Genomic DNA, 25687 nt, shown 5'->3' with positions numbered 1-25687 from the left:
GGAACAGGGCCTTACTCTTCTGTATCTGTGACAGCAGTGGTTTGAAAGCGGGTCCACCATCAGAATTCCCCAGAGGACCTTTTACAAATGGCAGATTCTGACTCTGGACACGGGGCCGGTGGCCACCGTCCTGCCACACCCGGCCCAGCGATTGGCCTAAGATAAGCAGTCAGAGATGCTGTCGACAGTATATGAGAAGCTTTTGAAGAGCAGCGAGTCCCTAAATCCCCCAAGGTTACCACTGAAGCTCTTGCAAAGTTACTGTAACCCTTTAGCTAGACGGTTTTGCCATTTTTATCTGCATATGCACCCACGTGTTGTTTGTTCTGCATGACACGTTTACTGCCTCACAGAGACGAGGCAACTGTACCGTTTGGCTATTTTTTGGCATCAGTTCCAGATAACTACTGTGTAACTTTCAACAACCTATGCATTAAACATGTGGTTTAATAAAGAACATCTGTTCTTTCTTACAGAACGTTCAGGTGATAAAGATTTTTTTTTTCTGCCTCTCTGATTTCCTGACTTCTTTTTCTTCTCTGATTTTGTGTGTTGGGGGTGGTGTGGTGTGGTATATATTTGCCGACCGAATGAAGGGTCAGTCTACCATTGGGACAGCAGTAATTATGCATTACACTGATGTAAACAAAATGATGTACACAGACCTTCTTGAACAAAACGTCAAATAATAGAGCGTGGTATTTGGGAAGAATCCTTTTAATTGCACATTTGAATTTTGGTCTTGAGGTCCTTTTGGGCGGACTGACCGGTGGAGGGAAGGCGACACGTGCCTTCCTGTCTTGATTCTCGGTCTTCTGCACCCTCTGGTGCCAACCAGAGGCTTCTCGGAAGGCTTGCAGCCAGGGTGTGATAAGCTTCATGAAGGGCAAGCCCTGGAGACCCCAGAAGATCTTCTAGAAGTCCCCTCAAGTCACAGACACCACCCGCCTCCCAACAAAGTAGAGTATGCCTTCCTCCAAGCCAAAAATAGAGGCATTTTTTTATGTTTCCACAGTCTGGTCTTCTGGTAAGTCAGATGCTTCAGTCTCTGGCTAATGAGTCTTTCAAGAAAGGGACAGCTGGGCAAAACCCACAGACCACTGCAGGCATCCAGTCCTGGCTGCTGAGGCTTAAGGAAGAGGTGAAGCAGGAAGGGTGGGTGGAGAGTTCGGGCTTGTGGCACAATCCTTCTGCTGTCATCCAGGACTAATCTACAGGAAACTTCATGCCTTTTTTTTTTTTTTTTTTTTTTTTACAAGTATTTCCAGAAAGCTGCAGCAAATATGCCACAGTTACAGCCCAGTCTGGCAGGAAGCCTGATGTTCAAAAATAGGATCCTATGGAGGTTGAGTGAGGTGACGAGGAGGACAGGTCTCTGAAAATGAGACGAAAGAAATTGAAATAATTACATGTGGCTTCAAAGCAAGCAAGCAAGCAAGCAAGCAAGCAAGCAAGCTAGCTAGCTAGCTCTTAGCATTTCTGTCCCTGAGGATCAACATAAGCTCTTTCTAGATTCTAGATAATCTGCCATTTAGGCTCCTTTCCTTAGGAAACCCAACTACTCATACTGAGCTGTGGGGGGCAGAGAAAGTAACCAATTATTTTTGTGTTCCAGCAGGTCACATAGGGGACCGGCTGCATGAAAGTTTGTAGAATGTTTCCAGGAGTGTGACTTGTGGTCATCAAGCAAGGCCGTGGTGTTTTTTTTCTTTGTTTGTTTCTTTGTTTTTAATATATGAAATTTAGGTCCGCAGTGTTGTTAATACCACCGAGCGGCCATTAATGGGAATGTCACACATCCTGAAAGAAGTTATGTCTTATTAGAGCATTTCTATCCCGGAGGAAATGGAAATCCTCGCATAAACTTACTTTCTATTGTCACTCTACTGACGTACCCTGTCCCCTGCTGCCAACGCAATTTCCTTCAAGGCTTAAAAATTTAATACATGCTTAAAAATGTAACTCCTGATTATATACTAAAAAGTCAAGTTTTAGTATTCTTTCTCTTTCCCCCACTTCAAAAATATCTTCACGGGGGACTTACCTTAAGGGCTTGGGTCAAATGCAGCATTTGTGAAAACTCCGTATGTTCCTAGGTGGCTAAAGGACAGAAACACAAAGATTTGCCATGTGGTGCTGGGGCCTTGATGACGGCGCAGCACAGAGTTCCTGAGACACCATGCATGAACACCCGACCCCGGAATTCTGCTTTGAAACGCTAACAAAATTGGGGCTCCTGGGTGGCTCGGTTGGTTGAGGGTCTGACTTCAGCTCAGGTCATGATTTCACAGCTCGTGAGTTCGAGCCCCCTGTTGGGCTCTGGGCTGACGGCTCGGAGCCTGGAGCCTGCTTCCCATTCTGTGTCTCCCTCTCTCTCTGCCCCTAACCCACTCGCGTTCTGTCTCTGTCTCTCTCAAAAATAAATAAGCATTAAAAAAAAAAAGGTAACAAAATTAAATGCCTGCAATATTTTGGAGATGCCATTTAACAGCTCTGGGCAATTTGCGCGGCACGTACACCCCCGTTAAGTTATTGTTGAGCTGTAGGTACTGAGTACCCGCTGTGCCTCTTCCTGGGGAGAAGAAATCCTTAGAAAATACCCAGGCTTGATATCTGATCATCTGGCAACAGTTATCAAAGCATGGTAGTACTTCCCCCTATGTTTGTTTGTTTGTTTTCATTTTCACAATGATCAAGAGTTCTACTGACATTTAGTGGGGGAAAGGGCCAGGGGCACTGGATAGCCTAATAGGCACACGACGCAAAAGATTTATCCTTCACTCCATACGGTTTTAGGATATCTACTCAATATTCCTGTAGGTGAATAACCTCTGAGTCTGGAACTTATCTTGCTTTAACTAGAATAGCGTATTTTTTGTGTCTTTTAAATTACAATTGCCATGTGAATTGAGAGAAGGTTATAACAGGTTTTCCAATCCTTTACCAGAGTCATTCATCATTAAAAAAAAAATCAGGTTGGTGCTGGCAATGCCTCTGAGGCTGTTTGAGTCACGAAAAACTGCTGGTCACTGACTGTTGGTCTTTACGGCTGTTGACCCAAAGGTGCAAGCCTCATCACATCCACTGGAGTAGTCCCTCGGCTTTAGCGTTTTATTTCTATCATATATCACTTTCCCTTTCATTTCTCCTTTACTTTATGAGTAAATGAGAAAATCACTGATTTTTTAAAAACACTGTGTGTAGTTAGGATATATTATCTGTGTATTTGAATTTAGAATTAGTAACGGGGATTTTGCAAAAGTTTTGTTGCAAAAGGGGGACATTATGTACAGTCATTCTGATATATCACAGTGAGTTAAAAAGTCAAACTAGAAAAATTTACTCAACCATGCAACATGTCTCTCTTACCTTTGAGGGTTCAAGGGGCTTTCTCCATCATCTGGAATAAGCAAGAAGACACAAATGATTGGTTTAAAGGAAAAAAAACCCTAGATGAACGAGAAAGGTCATCAGTGGTAAGAGTCATTGGGGAAAGTCTGTTACTGATTTTCACACAGGCTCATTATCAGGGGTGCATTGGGAACGAGCTGTGCATTGGGACCCGTGTGGGGCTGAATGAAAACATTTGACAGTATGTAATCCACACTCCACTCATGTTTCCTCTCTTGCTTTTCAGTGACAACCTCTTCTTTGTCCTCTGGTCCTTGCCGTCAGCCTCTCGGCTGTTTTTGGTTGCTGTTGACATTGAGATCGCTGGTTCTTGAAACCCATTTGTTTGGCACTTGAGGTCCCCTGCCATTGCAACCTGTGCCACACTCCCCCAGCCACTAGTTGGGAAGCTGATTGTGTAAACAAATCCATACCCACATAACAAAGGCTGTTTTCTTTCTCTGGTAACATGGGTGACCAGGGCCTCCTGCCTTAATCCAAACAATGGGCTCGCAGAGTGGAAACTTTAAATATGGCAGCCGGCCTGCCCATCGTCCCATGGAGAGATAAAAGGGGAAAGCATCTTATGGCTAAATAAATTTAGTAAACACTAAGCCAAATGAAGGGGAACAAGTATATTTATTACAGGGCACTATTGAGCCTTCAATGTGATAATGAATGTGCATTTTGAATTTGCAGGAGAGGAACAGAGTACACAGCATTTTCCTATTATTTTGACCATAGAGTCCTATAAAGTTAAAATCACATTGCAACGGGTCAAGGAAAATCGCCCATCCTCACAAATGAATTTATTTATTTTTATTTTTAAAAGTTTATTTATTTTGAGAGAGAGAGAAAGAGAGAGAGAGAGAGCACTCACACAAACAGGGGAGGGGCAGAGAAAGAGGGAGACAAAGAATCCCAAGCAGACTCTACGCTGTCAGCGCAGGGCTTGATCTCATGACTGTAAGATCATGACCTGACCAACGGAGCTACCCAGGCGCCCCAGATTTATTTATTATTAAAGATATTGGAGGATGGGCGGCTGCCGGTCTCTCGTCATGGTCTGGAGGGTTCTTTGGCAACGTCTCAAATCTAAAGAAAGAACTGCGGGGGGGGGGGGGGGGCGAAGGCAGGAATAATATGATTCCTACATGGTTAAGGAGAATAGGTTCTAGGTCTTAGGAACTCTTGCTTCTGCCTTCTGGATTTGGTTAAAGAAACAGAAATGTCGCACAGACGGACTGGTGGCAGCTCTTTAAGCAGAGTGACGCTCTTTCTTTGTCTATCGTCCTACTCACCCATCCACAGGAGAGTATGTGCAGGAACTTTAGAACACCAGCCTCAATGTGATGGTGATTCTGTGAATGGAGAGAACTTACAAGTGCGGAACAAGAGGGTCTGCCCTAGAGCAGTTAATGATCAGAGCTGAAAGTCAGTTCCATGAGAGCTCCATCAGGTATGACAGCCACTCTCAGTCACCTGCATTTGAGCATTCCTGACCCCTCTGATGCCCCTTGTTACCTTCCATGAGAAATGAGGAAGAGCCCCATTAGTGTGTGAAGAGAGGTTTCTGAACTCATGACTGAGCATCCGGACCAGACAAAGAAAGAACGTTTTAATCCATAAGAGATAGTTCCCTTCTTTCATCCTAGGCCAAGCTCTTCTCTTCTCTTTTCTTTTCTTTTCTTTTCTTTTCTTTTCTTTTCTTTTCTTTTCTTTTTTCTTTTCTTTTCTTCCTTTCCTTTCCTTTCCTTTCCTTTCCTTTCCTTTCTTTTCTTTTCTTTTCTTTTTAGTTTATTTATTTGGCAGGGGGGGAGCAGAGAGAGAGGAGAGAGAGAATCCCAAGCAGGCTCTGCATGGTCAGTGCAGAGCCTGATGTAGGGCTCGAACCCACGAACCATGAGATCATGACCTGAGCTGAAGGTGGATGCTTAACCAACTGGGCCACCCAGGCTCCCCTAGAGCTCCTATTTGATGAACAGTCTGATAAACACAGCCTCCCTCATAGAGCGTCTTCATCCATTGGGTCACTTCCCTGCCTCCATCCTGCGTCGGCCCCGCAAGTTTTCAGGAGAACGTACAGATCTCTCAGTGTGCCACCCCAGATCATGACTGAGCAGCTACCCTCCACGCCTCCGGCTCTATCTCTCGCTTCCTCCACAACATTTTTGGTTCAGAGGCACCAAAATGCTGAACGTCGCACTTGCCTGGCCACTTACCCCTTTCAGGTCTTTCCACACACCATTCTCTCTGCTGGAACTCTATTTCCATTTATTTCCGTTTAGGGAAATCCTTCTTATCCGTCCAACGTAGAGCTTAAAGGAGCCTTTGCAGATCTATCAGTTTGGTTGAGACACCTCTCTTTTGTGTTCCAGTCATATCCAGGGTGTGTTTTGGCCTCACACAGGTACTACTTCTGCATTAGCTTAGATTTCACTTATCCGTCTCCCTACTGGGCTTGCACAGTCTTTAACATCATGGCCATTACCCTGGGTCCCACTACCGAGCACTGCCGGCCAATAAATGACTATTGCATGAAAGAAAGATGAGGAGGGGAGCACGGTCCTTTCCAGTTGGTCTTGGTGGTAACTAAGGTTACCTAGACCTGAGGCCTCCAAATGCCAATGGGCCAAGGGGCATCATCAGAATTTGGAGGGGAGGGCTTTTGAGAAATTCAGTTTTCCAGACCAATTTCCAGATCTCTCTTTATAAGGATCTGTATTTTTAAAAATTTTTAAAAATGTTTTTACTTATTTTTTTGAGACAGAGAGAGACAGAGCATGAGCCGGGGAGGGGCAGAGAGAGAGAGAGGGAGACACAGAATCCGAAGCAGGCTCCAGGCTCCGAGCCATCAGCCCAGAGCCCAACGCGGGGGTCGAACTCATGGATGGTGAGATCATGACCCTAGCCGAAGTCGGACGCCCAACTGACTGAGCCACCCGGGCGCCCCTGTAATTTTTTTATAAAGGTGATTCTGATGCGAGGTCAGTTCCCAAGATAACTTGTCTTGGGCTTGTTTCCTTTGAACGCAAACATGTTTTCAAACATGAACTCCTGACGCTGTGGTTTCATGGCCCCTCCCCCGTGACACTAAAGAAAAAAAGAAGGAGAAGACTCTTTCCTATTTACCTTTTTGCCTGAAACGCTTTCTTAGGAGAGCCAGGAGGGTCCCACACGTCACCAAACCTATTGTAGAAGCCACTGCCCCGCCAAAGTAAGTCAGGGCTTCCTGGATAGTCAGCGGCCCTGCTGCAAAACAAACATACACGCGGGGCATGAGAAGCATGTTGTGCAGAAGACCATCACTCTTCCAGAAGGGCCCCGAGAAGGGCCTCGGAGCTGTGAGATCAAGTCCTGTGCTGACAGCCTGGCGCCAGACATCCGGAAGCCATAAGACTACTGCAGTAGAATGCTAACCGGGGCCCAGTTCTATTCCCAATGCTTCAACATCAAACATAATTTCCAAGGGAGTCAGGTGAAGGGGCCCTAATAAAGTGGATGAAAGGATTACGGGGGGTGGGGGAGAGGGGCAAGTGGGTGATGGGCAGGGAGGAGGGCACTTGTTGGGATGAGCACTGGGTGTTCTATGGAAACCAATGTGACAATAAATTATACTAAAAAAATAAAAATAAAAATCTAAAAAAATGTGAATTAAATGATTAAAGAAGTAGAAACTTAAGCAAATAAAATAAACCATGGGTAATTTTTTTTCTTCGGCAATCAAAGACTTAGTTATGCAACAAAAGGTAGTCCTGACAAGCCGTAGAGAAAAAAGTGAAAAAGGAAAAGGAAGGTGGGTGAGATAAGCCTTATAAACAGATGAAGCTTCATTTAAACAGATCCATGTGTTTTTAGAGGCGTGTGGTACAGAAAATTCTTCTGAGATCATTAATTAGGAATCTTCACGAAATAACCTCCCATTAAAAAGGTTCTGAAACTTCAAGATGTATTTATTACACACAGGTTATAAAGACATGAGAAGGTGCATCTGGCAAATCTGAGCTCTGCACTGGGGTGGGGTTGTCTGTAGAGTCATTGAATTTCATTCCCACTGCTCTGCAGGAGGCAAGGAGATTCTGCTTGATTCATTGTGAAATATTTATTAAACATAGGGGAAACCCAGTGAAAGTGAGACCACTGTCAGAAATACACAGACCAGGGGCACCTGGGTGGCTCCCTTGGCTGAGCATCTGATTCTTGATTTCAGCTCAGGTCATGATCCCAGGGTCATGAGATCAAGCCCCACATCAGGCTCCGTGCTGAGTGTGGAGCCTGCTTGAGATTCTCTCTCTCTCTCTCTCTCTCTCTCTCTCTCTCTCTCCTGCTGCCCCTCTCCCCCACTTATGCCCTCTCCTCTAAACTAAAGAAAGAAAAAAATAATAAAGAAATACACAGAAAAGGAATACTGATTTTGTTATGTTCCTTATCAAATGACTTCCTAATCCATACGGAAAATATACCTTGGCAGGTTGGCTTGGGGGTTGACCACTGGCCATTCTCTTGGCATGCGGTTCTTGCTGAGCCATTAAGTAACTGGCCTTCTGGACAACGGAAGCTGCAGGTTGAGCCGTAGCTGAAATTTCCCCAGGGGTTGGAGCAGTTCATCGTGCCTGGCTCGGTAACATGCAGCTCAGAGCACTTGACGGCTGCAGAAAGAAGGAATGCGGGAAAAACAAACATTTAGAGGGAAGGTGACAGAGATTCTGGTTTCATTTGTGACCTGGGTAGTGTTGCCAGCAGCTGGCGTAGGAATGTGAAAGATCAGAGGGGACGAGCCGCTGCTGACATTCACACCAGCTCCTCCAAGATCACACATACTAAGATGTCCGCTCAGTGGATGACAGCCGAAGAACCAGGAGGGAGCATTCAATAAATACCTCCTAGTGGCTCCATCAATCTCACCTACAAAAATACTACTTTCAATATTTGGCTTCTCCAAAGCACCGCTGTTCTAAATGTTATTCTTGCAAATTGCCATGGGCAATTTGCTGGCATGGCAGCACGTGTTTATTGAGACACTTGGTAAGCGTTCAGCACGGCTGGCCTCTGGAAGTTTGAATGAAGTAGAGAATGTCACCCCCTTTCAACTTTTCTTCAGGGAGGGGCGCCTGGGTGGCTCAGTCGGTTGAGCGTCCGACTTCAGCTCAGGTCATGATCTCACGGTTCCTGGGTTCGAGCCCCGCCTCGGGCTCTGGGCTGACAGTTCGGAGCCTGAAGCCTGCTTGGGATTCTGTGTCTCCCTCTCTCTCTGCCCCTCCCCTGCTCGTGCACTCTCTCTGTCTCTCTCTCTCTCAAACATAAACGTTAAAAAAAAAAAAATCAAACTTATCTTCAGGGAACTTCGGGTTATTGTCCCTAATTTGTAGATAGGAAACTAAAGCTCAGGAAATAAAGTTGAACTCAAACATTCTTGAGAAATGGTGACATTTACAAAGCCCTGTTCCCGTGCTTCATGGGGAATACAAAGACGGGAGAAACACGGTACCTCCCGCAGGGGGTGACAGCTCTTCCAGAGGTATCATACATGGCATATCTTTTCATTCAGGTCCCAGCTATGAAAACACGGCATGTTCACACTATCACATAATTCGTGGAACGGCAGCGTGTATTTCACAACTCGTACGCTGGGTTTCACGTTCCGCGTGCTTGCTGTCCTCGCACACTTGGACATTTTACAAGCGTTCCCTCCCTTACGTCTTCGAGAGCAGGGCACTCGCTTGTGACACAGCAAGGGGAGCGGCGACACGCCTCCGGCAGGTTACCTCTCACCGGGATCGGTGGGGACTTCACCGAGGAGCCGACGCGTGAAGGGGTCGTTGGGGCTGGATGCGATTTCAACAGGTAGGTGCGACGCTGCGCGTGGGCGCCAGCTGGAAGATAGCACCCAACCGCCTGCCCCGTTGCCATTACCTCTGCACGTGGGAGCTCCCGCCGTCCATTGTCCCGAAGGCCTGCATCTGAGAGCACGGCCTCCCGTGAGGGTGAATCCAGCGTGGCATCCAAAGTAACACGTGGTATTCGGGCCAAAGGTTCCCAGACCATGCCTGCAGGACACTGTTCCCTGCTCCAGAGTGATGAGGGCTGGGCATCGAACCTCTGAGAGAGGAGCTGGTACCACACCTGCTGTGAAAAAGCGTTTCCATTTAGAGAGATCCCAGTCACGCGGGGCGTAGCGGCGTGAAGACTGGCGTGGCCTAAGTGCCTTCCACTCTTTCTGTAGCAACGGAGGCTCTAGCGACGGCTCCTCAAGGAAGTTGAGGAAAATTGGCGATCTCAGGTATGGAAAACCAGGTGAGAAAAAAAAAATACTGAAAAATACCCTTGGGGAGGTGATGCTCTAGGCCCCAGGAAGAACGGGGTGTGGGGCATGAGGTCAATGTTACCAGTATTGACAAAAGAAAAAAAAAAAACAAAGGAAGAAAGAAAAAGGAAGATTTTTGCCAAAACATAGAAATTCAGTAGAAAGCGAAATACACACAGGCCAACTGCCTGCCCTCGCTGCTTCATTGGGAGGTGGCATTGCCTGCTGGTCAAAGGTCAGCACGAAATGTAAGGTATGCACGATGCCACTGGCTTTGTCGCTAACTTTCCACGTCGCAGAAAGATGCTCATGGACCTCTCTCTCAGTTCCTTGATTTGAAAAACTGAGTTCGTGACCCCACGCCTTGTACTTCTCGTCACAGTGAATGCATGAAGAACATGCGATCGACTCAGTAAAGGTCTCTGAGCAAAAGAGGCCAAAATTGCGAAAGAAAATTTCTGCTTAAGAATTGGGGCGCCTGAGTGGCTCAGTCGAGGAAGCGTCCGACTTCGGCTCGGGTCACCATCTCACAGCTCGTGAGTTCAAGCCCCTCGTCGGGCTCTGTGCTGACGGCTCGGAGCCTGGAGCCTGCTTCAGATTCTGTGTCTCCCTCTGTCTGCACCCCCCCTGCCACGTGCACTCTGTCTCTCGCATTACCTCAAAAAATAAACATTTAACAAGAAAAGAATAAATATAACTTCAGGGAGCCTGGATGGCTCAGTCGGTTAAGCGTCATGGCTTAGGTTTTGGCTCAGGTCATGGTCTCACAGTTGTGAGCTCGAGCCCTGCATTGGGCTCTGTGCTGGGCAGGGAGCCTGCTTAAGATTCTCTCTCTCTCTCTCTCTCTCTCTCTCTCTCTCTCTCTCTCCCTCTGCTCCTCCCCAGCTCGTGTGTATGTGTGCACATGCTCTCTCTCTCTCTCTCTCTCTCTGCTCCTCCCCAGCTCGTGTGTATGTGTGCAATGCTCTTTCTCTCTCTCTCTCAAAAGAAGGAAAAAGAAAACAGCACCAACATATCTTTTATTTCACAAAAGTGAGAAGTCCTGTCACTCCTTATAAATTCTTAAATCCGTAGGCTATGTTTCCTAGATCCCAACAGATTTTTCGTAACAAGAAACAAAGCTTTCACGATAATAATGCAATCACGCATACCTGTCACGTCGTAAGAGCTTATATGGGCTTTTGTTACTTTTGAAGACGTTTCCAGAAGAAGAGTGGTCTCAGTGAGTGTATTTTACCTTTGCAGGTTGGTGGAGGTGCTGTCCATTTTCCGGAAGCTGTGCATTCAACATCATTAGATCCCTCCAGCTTAAAGCCCTTGTTACAGGAGAAACGGCAGGTGTAGCCAACACTGAATTCTCTGCGGGTGTCAGAACAAGCCAGGCTTCCCTGCTCTGGGGCAAATAATTCTGGGCACTTGATGGCTGGAGAGTCAAAGAAATGAGGTCACAATCTTCAAGTTTCCTCAGAAGCCAGTTTTGCACTGAATTCATTCATTCATTCATCTATTGAACAAACACTTACTGAGCACCTACTAGGTCAGGTGTTTTGCTAGGCAGCAGGTGTCCCACAAAAAATAGGACACAGGCCATTTACTACAGAGGCAGGAGGAGGGATGGCGGGCACACAGAGGGAAGTGTAGGTAGGAGGGACAAAAATGAAGTCAAGGATTTAAGCAGTCACACTGAAGAACCCACAGTTTTATCCTTTTCTCTCTGCGCCTGTGCCTCCCATGGCTCTCCCTATCCAGTCTGGATGGGTTCAGTCTAGGACTCACTTCTGCCCTGCCCGAGGCCGCTTCCTCTTAGGTAGCCTGCCATCTCCTCAAATTCAACATATCTAAAAACACAATGACCGTCCTCTGTCCTAAACTTTTGCCTCCATTTGGATCCTCAGGCTGCTTTTTTTTTTTTTTTTTTTTTTTTCAAATACCACATTTCCATAGAACAGGAAAGCGGAAGAGCTCCTGGCTAAGCTAGATTAGTCCCTGGAAATTCCCTGAACTGACTTCATGTGGACTTGCCTCTCGTTCTTGGCTCATGCTGCCCTGAATTTCTTTCCGTTTTCATTGAAAAAAAAATCCCACCCGTCCTGGAGGATCCGACTGAATGCAGCCTCCGCAGAGCGTCTCCTGATCACCGCAGCCTAAAAGGCTTCTCCTACGAACGCATCAGTTTTTCGTCTGAACTCCTATGTTGTCTTACCACAGGCCACGTCTCCCCTCACCTACTGGATGGAACGCTTCTAAAACCCAAGAGCCATAAGACTTTGTGTCTTTCACAGCTCACGCTTCAGGGGCTCAAGGGCTAGTGTTCGGCAATCGTTTGCCAAGTGGATGAATACAGGAATTTTTAATTTAATTAACCATTTCCTTCAAAATCATTTTACAAATTATTGCAGTTATATATTTCTGTTAGGACATGTCTTTTTCTCCATTAAATTCTGACATAAGACTATTATTTATTATCAAATATTTGACAAACTGAGTGACTATTTTTTCCATTTACTTATTTGTTCATTTATTGAGAGAGAGAGAGTGAGTGAGCATGCAAGGGAGGGGCAGAGAGAGGGGATGGAGAGAATCCCAAGCAGGCTCCGCACTGACAGTGGGGCTCGAACTCATGAACTGTGAGATCATGACCTGAAGCCGAAATCCAGAGTTGGACGCTTAACCGAGACACCCAGGCGCCCCTACTCTTTCTTTAAATCCAAGCTTTCTGAAAGCAGTGCCTCGGTCAGTCAGGCTCATTTTGCTTAGCACTTTTGCCTTAAAAACAAAAGAAAATAAAACCTCTTGAAGTCCTAGGTAATTACTTCATGGGAATGTGATATTTCTGGCCTTTCCATATCACCCCACGTGTTTTCCGGTGACAGGCTATCCGCCAAAAGATTGCGGCTCCTCATTGCCTGAGTCCACTCAAATAACTGAAGTAACACACTGAATTTCAGTTTAGAATGCTCAGATTTTTGAGTAATTAATAAATGTATGTTGGTAGGTCAGTTTCATTTACCAAACATTTGTTAAATATATCTATTGGTGGGGCTCCTGGGTGGCTCATGGATTAAGCGTCCAACTTTCACGCAGGTCATGATCTCGTGGTCCGTGGGTTTGAGCCCCACGTCGGGCTCTGTGCTGACAGCTCAGAGCCTGAAGCCTGCTTGGGATTCTGTGTCTCTCTCTTTCTCTCCGCCCCTCCCCCACTCATGCTCTGTCTCTCTCTCTCTCTCTCTCTCTCTCTCTCTCTCTCAAAAATAAACATTACAAAAAATTTAAAAAATCTATTGGTGTACGTCACAGACATTAAATCATCTGTGAACATTTTCACTAAAACAACTTTTTCAGACTCTTGGGATTTCATTCTCAAACCCCAGGAAATGCACAATGTCAGCGGCAGGAGAGCAGGGACCTTGTCATCTTTTCAACACCGCATCCACGGGACAGGGTCTGGCACATCGTAGGGGCTCCAGAAACGTTTGTCAAATGAACAAAAAAGCCCGTGAGCACAATTTAATTTGGGCGCATTCTAACAAGTGTTTTTAGCTGGTCTGAAGAGAAGTGACTGTTTTAAAAAATTGATTCAAGTGACTTTCAGTACACAAAGAGGATTGCCGCAGCATTAAATCCACTTGGGGCTCTTCTTTGGTCTGCGTTTTGTCAGTCTTGTTCCGCCAAGATTGTCGATACAGGTTTGTGTGTGTGTGTGTGTGTGTGGTTTTTTTGGTTTGTTTTTGTTTTTGTTTTTGTTTTGTATGTGAAAATCTCTGAACCCTCTTAGGTAAGAATTAACCTCGCCCAAACAAAGGCCTGTAAATAAATTTAAGGATTTGACTTTGAATCAAGTGCGGAAGTAGGTTTTCCTGCCTGAGGCAGCCTTGACGAGGTACACGGGAAGTCTAACTCCCAATCTGGAACATCATGGGCTCTCGGCAAACATGGCCGAACTACATTTGTGGAAGAGCTGAGGGCAGACGTAGAGGAAGAGATTTTTACCAAAGAATGACCTCTTGGGTAACTTGAAAAAATAGTCCTACTCTTAAGCCTCCTGTAAAACTGTCCCCAAACCTGAGTGATTACAGGAAGAATAGAAAACAGATAAGGATTGCTTTTATCACAGGGTTAGTGCTCTGTCTTCATGGACTTCTGAGACAGCTCTGTCGACCACAACCACCTTCACGGATATCTTCCTGTAACCCATGAAGTAAGTGTATGTGACTGCACATCAATGTATAAATTGTTGGGTCCACTGGCACTCTGTCGTCAACTGACAGCATACTGGCTTGTATTATTTTAGACAGATTTAGTTAATTCTTCTCTGTTTCTTTGTATTCTCTCTTTTGAGTTAGATATCGTTTCTGTCAGGAAACTTTTGGAAAGAAGATACAGTGTGAATAATAAGTTTAACCAAGTTGGCTGTTCTAGACTCAAAGTTTCGAAATGAACACTTGGAACCCCCATGGAGTCGGAGAAATGTTGGAGGAGGGGAGAGAAAAACAGAGACGCAAGCCAGGCCAGAGCTTAGAGGGTACTTGTGTGCTATATTATAGGACTTGGGTGAGCAGGGACATGGCCGAAAGGGCAGAGCTAGGACTGGGACTTGGAACAAGGACCTCCTTTCCCCACTAGGGGGAGGCTGATGATTAGGAGTTGGGTCCAGCGTCCAAACATGGTCTCCAGAGCGTCAATGACAAAGTGATGAGGAGAGCCGTGGTCTGAATCAAGATAGTGCCCCGACAGTTGGGGACCTGAGGGTCATAGCAACCAGATGTAAGCAATTCCGGAAAGGACTCTGGGTCCCAGAGGACTAAGGCAGTGAGGAGAGTGGGATATCAGGCAGCGCCCAAGTCCCAGAAGGCCAGGAACTGGGGTTCTAACTCGAAAGGAAATGTCTGCGGAACCACTCAAGAAGGAAATCTTTCACTGCGCTCTGACGTGAGAGACCGAACGCTCCACTGCCACACTGGCCCTGCTAACTTGGTGGCCCTCACACCACACCCCTCTGATTCAACCTAGGGTGCTGCAAAACTGTGCAAAAATCAGGGTTCCGGGGTCAATGTTGAAGGGTTAAAACTTTATGGGTTCAGGCACGTAAGAAAAAAAAGGGACTCTTTGCCCACATCTAGAGAATGCATTTGGAGAGTGGGGTGCAAACACAGGGCCAAAAACCAGAGCTCAAGATCAGGCTCTGACAAGGCTGAGGAATCGGAGGCCTGCTGTTGGCTAAGGCTGCTGTCCGTGGTCAGGACTGGTTCTAGGCCCCAGGTGGGGCTGGTCTGCATGGTGGGGGGTGAATGCCTCCTCTCGTGGAGGACAGGGGGCTGGCAAGGTGTGTGTATGGGGGGGGGAGACGGGCTTCAGGGAACAGAGTAATAACAACCATAGTGGTTGCATGTATGATTTCAAATTTTAGTGAGATAGTTCTTAGGCGGTTTTTTATTCTTTAGCCTTACCACAGAATGTGGGAAAACAGAACTCACGGTAAATGTCAATGGAATGGGTGGATGAGCAAATGAAAACCAAGTGAGGAAGCACAAACCCTTAGTGTTAATCCCCCGTAAATGGTCTAGATTCCTCAGGTGCCTGTAGTATAGCGTTCTGACAGCAGATGGCAGCATTCTACGTCTTTAACCCCAGAATGCTTGACCACAAGAGAGACCTCAGACATGATTGCGTCCACTCCTCTGCTTTTGGAATCCAGAAAACTGAAGCCCACGGGTGTGATGGGACTTTTATGGCTCAGGAATTTGGGGAAGAGCGATACAGTTCTTTGGGTATTAATCTAGCATTCATTCCACAAGAAGGAATAAACGATATTTTAGCGCTTTTTTTTCCATATAACTAATAGATTTCTATCAACATTCTCTCTTGTCTGATCACCAGGCACTGCCATCTCTGAAGTCAATTTCAACCCTTAGAGTGGCAACCTGGCCAGTGGAAAAGAGCGCCCTTAGGAGACCGACAAGGGACTTCGGAATTCTGCCACAGGGTGGCAGTTCAGGGTAGTGGTGAAAACTCCAGCACTTTAATCAGGTGAGACCTGGGTTGGAGTCCAGCTCCATACTGCCCAGCTACTTGGCCTTTGCCTGCTGTGGATCCTCTCAAAGTCTCCGTTTCTTCTTCTTTAAAATGGGGATCGTGGGGCGTCTGGGTGGCTCAGTAGGATAAGCGTCTGACTTCGTTTCAGGTCACGATCTCACGGTTCATGGGTTCAAGCCCCGCGTCGGTCTCTGGGCTGATAGTCAGAGCCTGGAGCCTGCTTTGGATTCTGTGTCTCCCTCTCTCTCTGTCCCTCCCCCACTCACGCTCTGTCTCTCTCTGCCTCTCAAAAATAAATAAACATTAAAATGGGGATCATAATAGCCATGTTCAAGGTTGTCGTGTGGATTGAATGAGATCCTGCCTGTGAAATAGCTGCTACTTATTACGCAAGCAATAAACATTGGCTATTAGTGCTGGTCTTATTATTACTGAGCACACTGAACAATAACTTGGGCCACTGGTGCCTTTGGAAAGTAAATGCGAGCTATGAATTAATTACTTCAGCAAACTCCTATTTTAGAGCACACTACATGCTAGGAACTCGTAGCCAGATGTTTTGGGGGAGACAAAGATAGATAGGATCCAGCTCCTCCAATCCACTGGCAATAAGGCTTGTGCTTGAGCAAATGTAACCAGTCAATGATAAGCTTCAGCTGAGCAGCATTTGTCACACAGCCACTTTGATTCTAATTGCTGCAGGGACACGAAGATGAAGAAGGCACGGTTCCCGTCCTCAAGGACCTCGTAATCCACATGGAGGCAGAGCCAGGAGAGAGGTGCGCGAGTAGACTGAGATCCTCAAGGGGCCAGGATGAAATCATCCGCATCCTTGCATAAGCTCGGTGCCTAGGCGTTAGCAGTGCTCACGGACGGTGCATGGAGGAATAAATTAAGTCCGCGGAAAAAGACTTGATAAGGAAGTAAAAGTCCCAGGGACATAGCTGAACTTCATCACTTGTGAACCTGTGACTTTCAGCGAGTTACTTAACCTCTCTGAGCCTCTGCTTCTCCTCCGGAAAATGGAGAGGATACTGCCTTTCCTCGTTATATTTCAGAACGGTGGTAAACATCAAGTGTCATGATGACAATTAAAATGCTTTATAAAACTGTGCAATGTTTTAAGTTAGGAGAATATTCAAAGAGAGAGAGACAGAGATTACCAATGCTCTGTGGAGAGGGTGTTTCCTTTAGCTTAAGAACAGTTTTACATGAATCCCTGGTGATTCTTCATTCTATCATATTATCCGAGAAGCCGTAAGAAAGGACACACCCACGATCCTACCTTCACATGTTGGTGGGGGACCTGTCCAATGTCCAGATGGAGCACAGTCCAATATTTCTGGTCCAGATAAAGAGAATCCTTCATCACAGGTGAATTGGCATCTGGACTTATAACTGGAATCTCCAAGAGGCCGGACACAGGTCATTGTTCCATTCCGAGGGCTTAGCAGAGGTGTGCAGGTAAAGGCTACCCAGAACATGGTACAGGAGAGAAGGATCATTTTAGAACACGGCAAGCTGACATCAGCGTGTGTGTGTGCGTGTGTGTGTGTGCGTGTGTGTGTGTGCATGTGCGTGCTGAATCCACAGGGGCAGCATTCGGTTAGATATGATCGTTTGAATTTCACGCCGCTTTATCACCAGGTAGAGGTCGTGGTTGTATAAAATAGAGACTGACAGTTGATTGGCATTCTGGAACCTTCACCCACAGGGAGCTTTAGAGGTCATTTTAAAGCTGTTGTTGTTTTTAATGTTATTTATTTTTGAGAGAGAGACCAAGCGTGAGTGGGAGAGGAGCAGAGAGAGAGGGAGACACAGGATCTGAAGAAGTAGGCTCCAGGCTCTGAGCTGTCAGCACAGAGCCGGATGTCCTCTCACTGGGCTTGAACTCATGAACTGTGAGATCATGACCCGAGCCAAAGTCAGATGCTGAAATGACTGAGCCACCCAGGAGTCCCTCAAGGTCATTTGAAAAGGAACTGGTGCTTTGGGAAGATAGTGACACAGCTCATTTCAGTTGTCCCCGCACAGGAGTGGAAGTGGCTGCTTCCTTGACACCTTCAGAAAGGGACCTAGTGACCTTGCCAGAAAACAATGACAAATGACTGGAAGTAGGAAAACAAAGTAAAATACTTTCTCCTCCCACAAAATCTACTTTCCCCAACCAAGGAGTATAAAGAATCCGGGTCTAAACCCTGGCTCTGTTACTTATTAGCAATGTGTCTCTAGACTTTTCTGAACCTCAGTTGCTTCATCTATGAAATGGGAAACATAATACTCCTTGCCTTGCAGGGCTCCTCAGTTATAAAATAATAAGCTAGTTAAATCATGTGTAAAAATTAAGTTTGAAAATATTTTTTAAGTCATTGACATGCGGTAGGCACATAACGTAACTGGCCACCTGCAAAAGCTCTTTCCACCAATGTCATCCTACAGGGACCAGCCCCAGTGACTGTACATGTTCACCTACAAAGAAAGGTAAATTAGATCTCATGGCTCTTTACCGTAGTTTATGCATATAGAGTTTGAGGCTCCAGGGCATTTGCTTGGGTTGGAGATCATGCTCTGTGACTTTAGGCAAGTCACTTAACCTCTCTGAGCCTCAATCTCTTCGCTTTAAAAATGTGGAGAATAGGGGCACCTGGGTGGCTCAGTCGGTTGAGCATCCAACTCTTGATATCAGCTCAGGTTGTGATCTCGCAGTTACGGGATTGAGCCCTGTGTGCGGCTCTGTGCTAAGCGGAGCCTCCTTGGGATTCTCTGTCTGCCCCCCCCAAAAATAAATAAAATAAAATAAAATAAAATAAAATAAAATAAAATAAAATAAAGTAAAATAAAATAAAATAAAGTAAAATAAAGTAAAATAAAGTAAAATAAAATAAAATAAAATAAAATAAAATAAAGTAAAATAAAATAAAATAAAATATTCAAAAAAGAAAATGTGGAGAATAGCATTGCATAGCTTCCAAAATTTTTACAAAAGCAAAAACACTCTATGTGTAAATGTTAATAGTTGCCAACTAATGAAACTATAAAGTCTAGATTCAACGTGGTGACATTTAAAAATGAAGACTGAGAAAACGTATGGTTTGGGGTGCTTCTTTTTCACCGTTTGCTTTGACGGAACCATAGTCAGTGACAGCAGGGCTGAATCCGGGGCCATTCTCCAGCCGCTGACTTCGAACTGCCTGAGGTTCCAAGCGCAGTTTTTATACCTTTCTCTTCCCTTCACCTCTTCCTCTCTCCAGGTACATTCTCCTCGGTCTGATCGACTTTCCCAAAGATCTAGGCATTTTCTGCCACCCGAAACGTCTTTCTGTGTTCAGGGTGTATGTGTGTGGGGTGGTAGAGAGGAGAGGAGACAAGAAGACTGTAAGGACACAAAGGAGGGTCTCGATGACCTGGAGTCTGTGTCCAGCTTTTGTGGCCTTGCCCGCTGATAGCTGGGGTGCATGTCAGAAGGCAACAGGGCAAAGGGGACACTGAAAAGGGAAACTGTCTGATAACACTCTCTCATAAGTCTTACATCAGCCAGTGGATTGCAAGCCTCGTGGTGCCTTCCTGCCCAGCCCACATTCAGGTATTTCACTTGATCTCACCCGGCAACAACAGGAGAAAGTTCAGTCGGAGTAAACAAAGAACTAAAAGCAGAAGGGAACTGGGAGGTCACAGGAAGCTGTGGTGAGTGTCAACCTCGTTGCTGTGAAACACAGGCAGGACAATGTGAGGCAACGAACTGTAATTCGGATTACTGTGATAGAATTCTATGGAAGAATTCTAATCCCTGTGATAACCCTCTTAGGGGACTCCAAGTTCTTCCCCAAAGTTCCATGGACTTTGGAATATATCCAGGCTGCAATGTAGCCAGGAATAAAGCCGAGAAGGCTAAATCACAAGCCTTACTCTGGTCTTTCCAGACCCTGCTGGAAGGTGTATTCAACCCCAGCACCAGTGGCTTGCCTGCTCTCTGATGCCTAGAAATGCAGGACATCCAACTCCGCTGAGTTCATTCATTCATTCACTCATTTACTGTTGTCCTAACTTAGCTGTGGGGTGTGTGTGTGTGTCTGTGTGTGCACTTGAGTGTGACCTGAACAGCAAGTGGTTTCCTCTTCATTAAAAACACATGTCTGCCTGCTTTCACTCAGATGTTGAAAGCCTGTGCAAAGTGACAGGCAAAGGCAAACAATGCAGAATTATCTGGTATCATCCCTATTTGACTTTATTATGAAAATTGAATCTGCATCACGAAAATACTAATTGCCTAGAGGGAAAAATGAGTGGGGAAAATTTTGGGAGAAGTCATACGAGAATGCCAACCATGCCTATCTCAGGCTGGGAGTATTTAAGACGATTGTTTTGTGTGTGTTTCTTTATTTCTCACTTTTCCGTAGCTTTTATAAATGAAAACCCTGCTTCGTAAAAGCAATTGCCATAAGCCTGAAAAACTGGATGCACTGAGTGGAAAAAGGCACGAGGGGTATGAAAAGCCTCTATCTGTTCTTCAGTTGGCAAACACAAATGACCAGAGACGGTTCTGGTTCTTAAAATAGTGGCAGACTACCCTGGCTTTCTTTTCAGCTCCATACAATGGGGATATATACATGCTGAGGCTGAATCTGCATGTTTTCTCTACTGAGGATCCTGTAATCTTGCATTCATAGATTAATTGCTTCCTCTCTCCATCACTCTTCACTTTCCCTGAGTCTACTTCTCCATTCCTACGCAGATCTTGGAGGATATCTGCAGCACCTGTAGATCCTGCCTCTCCTGCACTGTTATCCCCAGAGGTCATACTCCATGGTCCCCAGGAGCAGAGTGCTGGGTCAGCCTTGGTACAGCCATCCTGAAGCTATTTTTTTTTCCCTTCTGGCCTTTCTAGGCACTGTTTTCAGCCACGTGAGAACAGTCTACCTGGTTCCTGATAGAAGCTTCCAGGTCCTAGTAAAGGTCCTGGTAAGGAGTGCACAGGGGGTAATTCCCTAGCTCTGATTACCAGACACCCCGCCACTGGTGTTACCTGCCTGGCCCCGCATTTGGGATCACTGGGTCACAAGATGAAAAGCGTTTCTTAATTTTCCGGTCCATTTCAAGCTTCTGGCCCCTAGACAGGGACCGCCGCGAAAATACAGCCTTTTAAAATGCAGCCTACCCTGGATTTCCCAGACGCTGGAGAGAACTCAGCTTACCCTGGCATTGTGGGGGAGGAGCACTCCAGGTCCCCGTACCCAAGCACCGCAGCTCGCCTGCTCCCACCAGGAGTAAGCCCTCGTCACAGGAGAAGCTGCAGGTAGATTGGTACCGAAAGGCTCCAAACGGGTGGGAGCAGTTCACCTGGGCCTGGTCTGGAGCCGGAAGATCCTGACACTGCAGCGCTGAGAGGTGAGGAAGTAAGGGAGTGAGGAGAGGGGATCACGCGAGCTCTCGTTCATTTTGACCCCTTAATCCCGTCTAGCGCCAAGAGCAGGGATTTCTTTTTTTTTTTTTTTAATTTTACTTTTTATTTTTTAAAACATACGTCCAAATTAGCTAGCATATAGTACAACAATGATTTCGGGAGGAGATTCCTTAGTGCCCCTGGCCCATTTAGCCCATCCCCCCCTCCCACAACCCCTCCAGTAACCTTCACTTTGTTCTCCCTATTTCTGAGTCTCTTCTGTTTTGTCCCCCTCCCTGTTTTTATATGACTTTTGTTTCCCTTCCCTTATAAGAACAGGGATTTCTGGGGGCGCCTGGGTGGCTCAGTCGGTTGGGCGTCCGACTTCAGCTCAGGTCACGATCTCGCGGTCCGTGAGTTCGAGCCCCGCATCGGGCTCTGGGCTGATGGCTCAGAGCCTGGAGCCTGCTTCCGATTCTGTGTCTCCCTCTCTCTCTGACCCTCCCCCGTTCATGCTCTGTCTCTCTCTGTCTCAAAAAAAAAAAAAAAAAAAAAAAGTTAAAAAAAAAAAAAAGAACAGGGATTTCTGAACGGGGCATGTTTAAACCGGAGGATGAGAAATGGCACAATGGCACATGAAGGATTTTATGAAGAAAATTCTGAGGCATCGTAAGCATTTTGGCAATATGCAGGAATAATTTTTTAAACCTCATACTTTTGGACCCACGAGTCTATGCTAAGTATGTAATCAAAATGAATAGCAAAAAATCAATCCCCGGGGGCACCTGGTGGCCCAGTCGGTTAAGCATCTGACTTCACCTCAGGTCATGACCTCGCAGTTTGTGAGTTCGAGCCCCGCGTCGCGCTCTGTGCTGTCAGCACAGATGCAGGGGATTCACATCAATTGCCCAAAGATCCCAGTAAATAGCAACGTGAAATGCCAACATTGCACTTCTGGGACCTGACTTCTGTGTGGGGTACCCTCATAAAAATCATAATCCTAATGACTTCCCTGTGTCTTTGTTCTCCTATAAGAGCAAAATATTGAAAACATGAACTACTGAAAGAAGATCACTTTGTAAAATCAGATCACAGACATATAATTTATAAGGTAACGTTATTATCATTTTGCATACATTTGTAAAACTCATAGGAGTTTTTAAAGTGAATTTATTTATTTTGAGAGAAAGAGAGAGAGAGAGAGAGAGAGAGAGAGCGCATGAGTTGGGTCGTGCCAGAGAGAAAGGGAGAAAGAGAATCCCAAGCAGGCTCTGCGCTGTCAGCACAGAGCCCCACACAGGGCTCGAACTCGCGAACCGTGAGATGGTGACCTGAGCCAAAACCAAGAATTGGATGCTTAACCAACTGAGCCACCGAGGCACCCTCAACTCATAGCAATTTCAAGCTTGCTTTTTACCCACATTCATTCACAACAGTAATGAGGCACGTAGGTGAGGCAGATAATAATACTCCCGGTCTACAGAAGACACTGAACTTCTGAGAGACCAAAACCTTGTTGCCGGGGAATGACAGAACTAGACTAAATGCCCTGCCCCTTACTCTTCTACGTTGCTCCTCATGCATCATTCCTTCCTCCCAGTCCCATCTTCTTCACGCCAACCCACTCAGTGGGTTTCAATCGGTGAAACCTTCACCTTGAGTTCCAACATGCTGTAACGAACGGGTGTTTCGCTCACCATTTCGTCCCTAGGGCCAGCACAAAGGGCCGGGTAGTTCTTAGTGAACGTCTGAGGAATAAATCAATGACTGCTAACTGCATAATAAGCTGAGAGACACAGACGGAACGTGCCGATGTCACATTACCTTCACAGACCGGGGCGGGCGCTGTCCACCGTCCCAAGTCAGTACACTGGGCCACGTCGGCTCCTTTCAGCCTGAAGCCATCAGCACAGCGGAAGCTACAGCTGGTGTTGTATGGAAGCGGTCCCGAGAGTGGGGCGCAATCCGTGCTTCCATGGACCGGACTCTCCAGTGGCTCACAGGCAATGGCTAAATGGAAAAAGTTGTCGTCTGAAACTGGGTCATGGAAGGGCTCAGTTCTTTCTCACAAGAGCCACTCAAGAGATGCGTCTTCCTACCCATATTATCAGTACGTTCAGAACCCTGAATCCTCCCTTTTCCAAAAGGGAAGCTGCCTTGAACACCTTCCTGTGCCCTCTTTGCCTGGGTCACTCACCTGCCCTTTGATCTCAGCTTAGACTTCACTGTCCCTAGGAAGCCTTCCCTGACTGCCCCCCTCCCAGCAGCTCAGGGGTAGGGACTCCCCTAGTGTGCTCCCCACAGCCCCTGCACTGTGCGGAGACTGCTGTGGTCCTGCCCTTGGACCACAGTCTCCCTGAGGCTGGGCTTAGCCGTTCCTAGTTGCGTCCCACAGCCTGGCCATGTTTGGTACCTCGAAGGTACTCTTTAAATATTTACTGATGATATTTGCAGAACTGGATCAGGCAGGAGGAGATATATAACAGGCTGGACGTTTAAGGAAAAAGCTGAAATAACATGGCTTATTGTTGACATCCTATTAGCTAGGTTTATAAAATGGTCCTGAGTGGGCCATATCTCTGAAACACAGGATGTCAGCGTCATCAGACTTTAATTGCCAAGCGAGTGCAGGCCAAGGACAGTTCCTGCACAGAATTGAGCCCTGAGTGGCCTTAGCTCTGATACAGACCAGTTTCCTCATGTGCATCCTTGATAAAGCATTTCATTTCCAGGCTATTCCTGGGTTTTTTTCAGAGTGTGAAGACCACCATCACACCCTGGGCTTAGACCTCTGAGTTGTTACAGAATCGGAGCATCAAAGAACCAAAGATCCTCCAGACCTTCTCTCTTTACAGATGAGAAAAGGAAGGTTCAGGAATGAGTTACTTCCCTGACGTCTTGTATCTGGACGGTAGCAGAGTTGGGCTTGTGATCTCCATCTCCTGGGCACTCACTAATCCAGTCTTCAGTTTCCTGCTCCCCTGTTCACCCTCTCTGCCTCAGAAGCTGAGGGCAGGAGGCAACTGCAGAGAATTCAGCTTTGTGCTGTTGTGTAACCGCCTAGGGTTGCATCACGGCCCCTGTGGACGCAGTGCGCCTCGCTCCTTTGTCCAAGTCACCTCCAAACGCTAATGGGGAATCCCCCTCTTTGTCCTAATAGCCACCATTCTGGCTTCCTCTCAAGTAGAGGACATTGTCCCACAGCTTGTATTGCCAGTGAGGCAGAAAGGGAAAAAACGAGGCAGAAATGAAGGTTGATTGAATGCCCAGTCTAATGCTAGCTACTTTCTACGTGCTGTTTAACTGTGTGCTTTTTATATACTTCGTTCTCACAAAAGCACCTTAGCTCATTTCATGGATGAGAAAACCATGCCTCCAGGAGGCTGAACAACCTGTTCCAATGTCAGAACCTGAAGGAGGCTACCCTGAGCCTTTCCACTGCGCCATGGCCCCTTTCTGGGCGGAAGAGGGCTACTAAAGGAAAATCCTACCCTCACAGGCTGGCAAGGGTGCGGTCCACTGGCCAGAAACAATGCAGTGGAGAGTGGCCCAGCCTCTCGCTTGATAGCCAGGTTCACACTCAAATCTGCAGCTGGAGCCATATGCAAAGGCAGTGAGGGGATGAACACAGTCCATGGTCCCTTTGCCAGGGGCTTCCAGGAGCGGACACCGCACAACTAGAGAGAACAACCAAGGACAGAGAGAAAGATACTAAGGAAGGAGAAAACCCAGACCCACAGCTGGAAAGCAATGATAAAACTTCGTCCAGGAAATCCAGGTGGAGCTAGAAATCTGTAAGGGTCAGGAGACCCTAGTGATGATTTGTCCAGACCTGGACAATCCATCCACAGGGTGACCTTAATCTTAAAAAAAAAAAAAAAAAAAAAAAAAAAAAAGACTCCTCCAAGGTTTTTATAATGTCCTCTATCCCTTTATCTCTATAAACCTGTCGTGGTAGGTCTTCTAGTATCTAGAATACACTAGAAGGATGTAGATGCCATCCTTTCCTTCTTGTGTGAAATTTATGAATGGAGCCATTCTGAAAACTGCTTGAGGGCTCTGAGTTTAGGCCAAGGGAGGACTTTTTAAATTTGTTTGTAGCCAGATCAGCCTCTTGATTTTTCTGGAGCCTGGTCCTCTTTTCCCATCCTGATGTACTAAGTGGCAGGTGGAAAGGAGAGTCAAGTTGTGGTGATTCAGGCCAGCTTATCCATAGACCCCCACTGTCCTCTGTACTCACAGCAAGGACTGGCACGGTAGACGTCGCATATCCCCAACCACCGGAAACTCACCTTCACACCCTGGGGGTGAGGCTGTCCACACCCCCGAGGCTGTGCACTGCACCACCTCTGGCCCAACTAATGCAAATCCCTCTTCACAAGCAAAGTGGCAGCTGGACCGGTATTGGGGCGCTTCCGGAGAGGAAAGACACGTCATGCTTCCTCGCTCAGGAGTCTTCAGGGGTGGGCACTGGGCAGCTACAAACAACCACAGAGCAAAGGTGTGAGCCCTTGGGTTATGCCCAGCACCTGTGAAACCTTAGGATGCCCCAGCAGCCGTCCGCACCTTCCGTAAGTGAT

At 46.5% G+C, this 25687-nt stretch overlaps 1 protein-coding gene across 11 annotated transcripts in view; it reads right to left on the bottom strand.

The window, feature by feature from the left end:
- Window positions 1-701: 701 nt before the first annotated feature.
- The window catches only part of SELP (selectin P), a 39630-nt gene continuing 14644 nt past the window's right edge, over window positions 702-25687 (bottom strand). Inside the window, exons 6-17 of one of the 11 annotated variants that reach the window (XM_019424246.2) lie at window positions 25400-25585; window positions 24599-24784; window positions 22932-23117; window positions 20920-21105; window positions 17013-17198; window positions 10932-11117; window positions 9304-9516; window positions 7854-8039; window positions 6523-6642; window positions 3370-3400; window positions 2045-2100; window positions 702-1375 (exon numbers count right to left, since the gene is read on the bottom strand). In XM_019424246.2, the coding sequence (XP_019279791.2) occupies window positions 2046-2100; window positions 3370-3400; window positions 6523-6642; window positions 7854-8039; window positions 9304-9516; window positions 10932-11117; window positions 17013-17198; window positions 20920-21105; window positions 22932-23117; window positions 24599-24784; window positions 25400-25585 (1721 nt within the window). In that variant the 3' untranslated portion in view covers window positions 702-1375; window position 2045. Of the gene's footprint in view, window positions 1376-2044; window positions 2101-3369; window positions 3401-6522; window positions 6643-7853; window positions 8040-9054; window positions 9247-9282; window positions 9517-10931; window positions 11118-17012; window positions 17199-20919; window positions 21106-22931; window positions 23118-24598; window positions 24785-25399; window positions 25586-25687 lie in introns of those variants that run through there. The other 10 variants (XM_053909309.1, XM_053909313.1, XM_053909314.1 and 7 more) reach the window with 10 other exon arrangements.

This window comes from Panthera pardus, unplaced genomic scaffold (genome assembly GCF_024362965.1).
Source record: "Panthera pardus isolate Hobbes unplaced genomic scaffold, ASM2436296v1 HiC_scaffold_21, whole genome shotgun sequence".
Taxonomy (NCBI): domain Eukaryota; kingdom Metazoa; phylum Chordata; class Mammalia; order Carnivora; family Felidae; genus Panthera; species Panthera pardus.
Note: the sequence above shows the minus strand (reverse complement) of the source record. Positions and strands in the feature narration are given on the sequence as shown.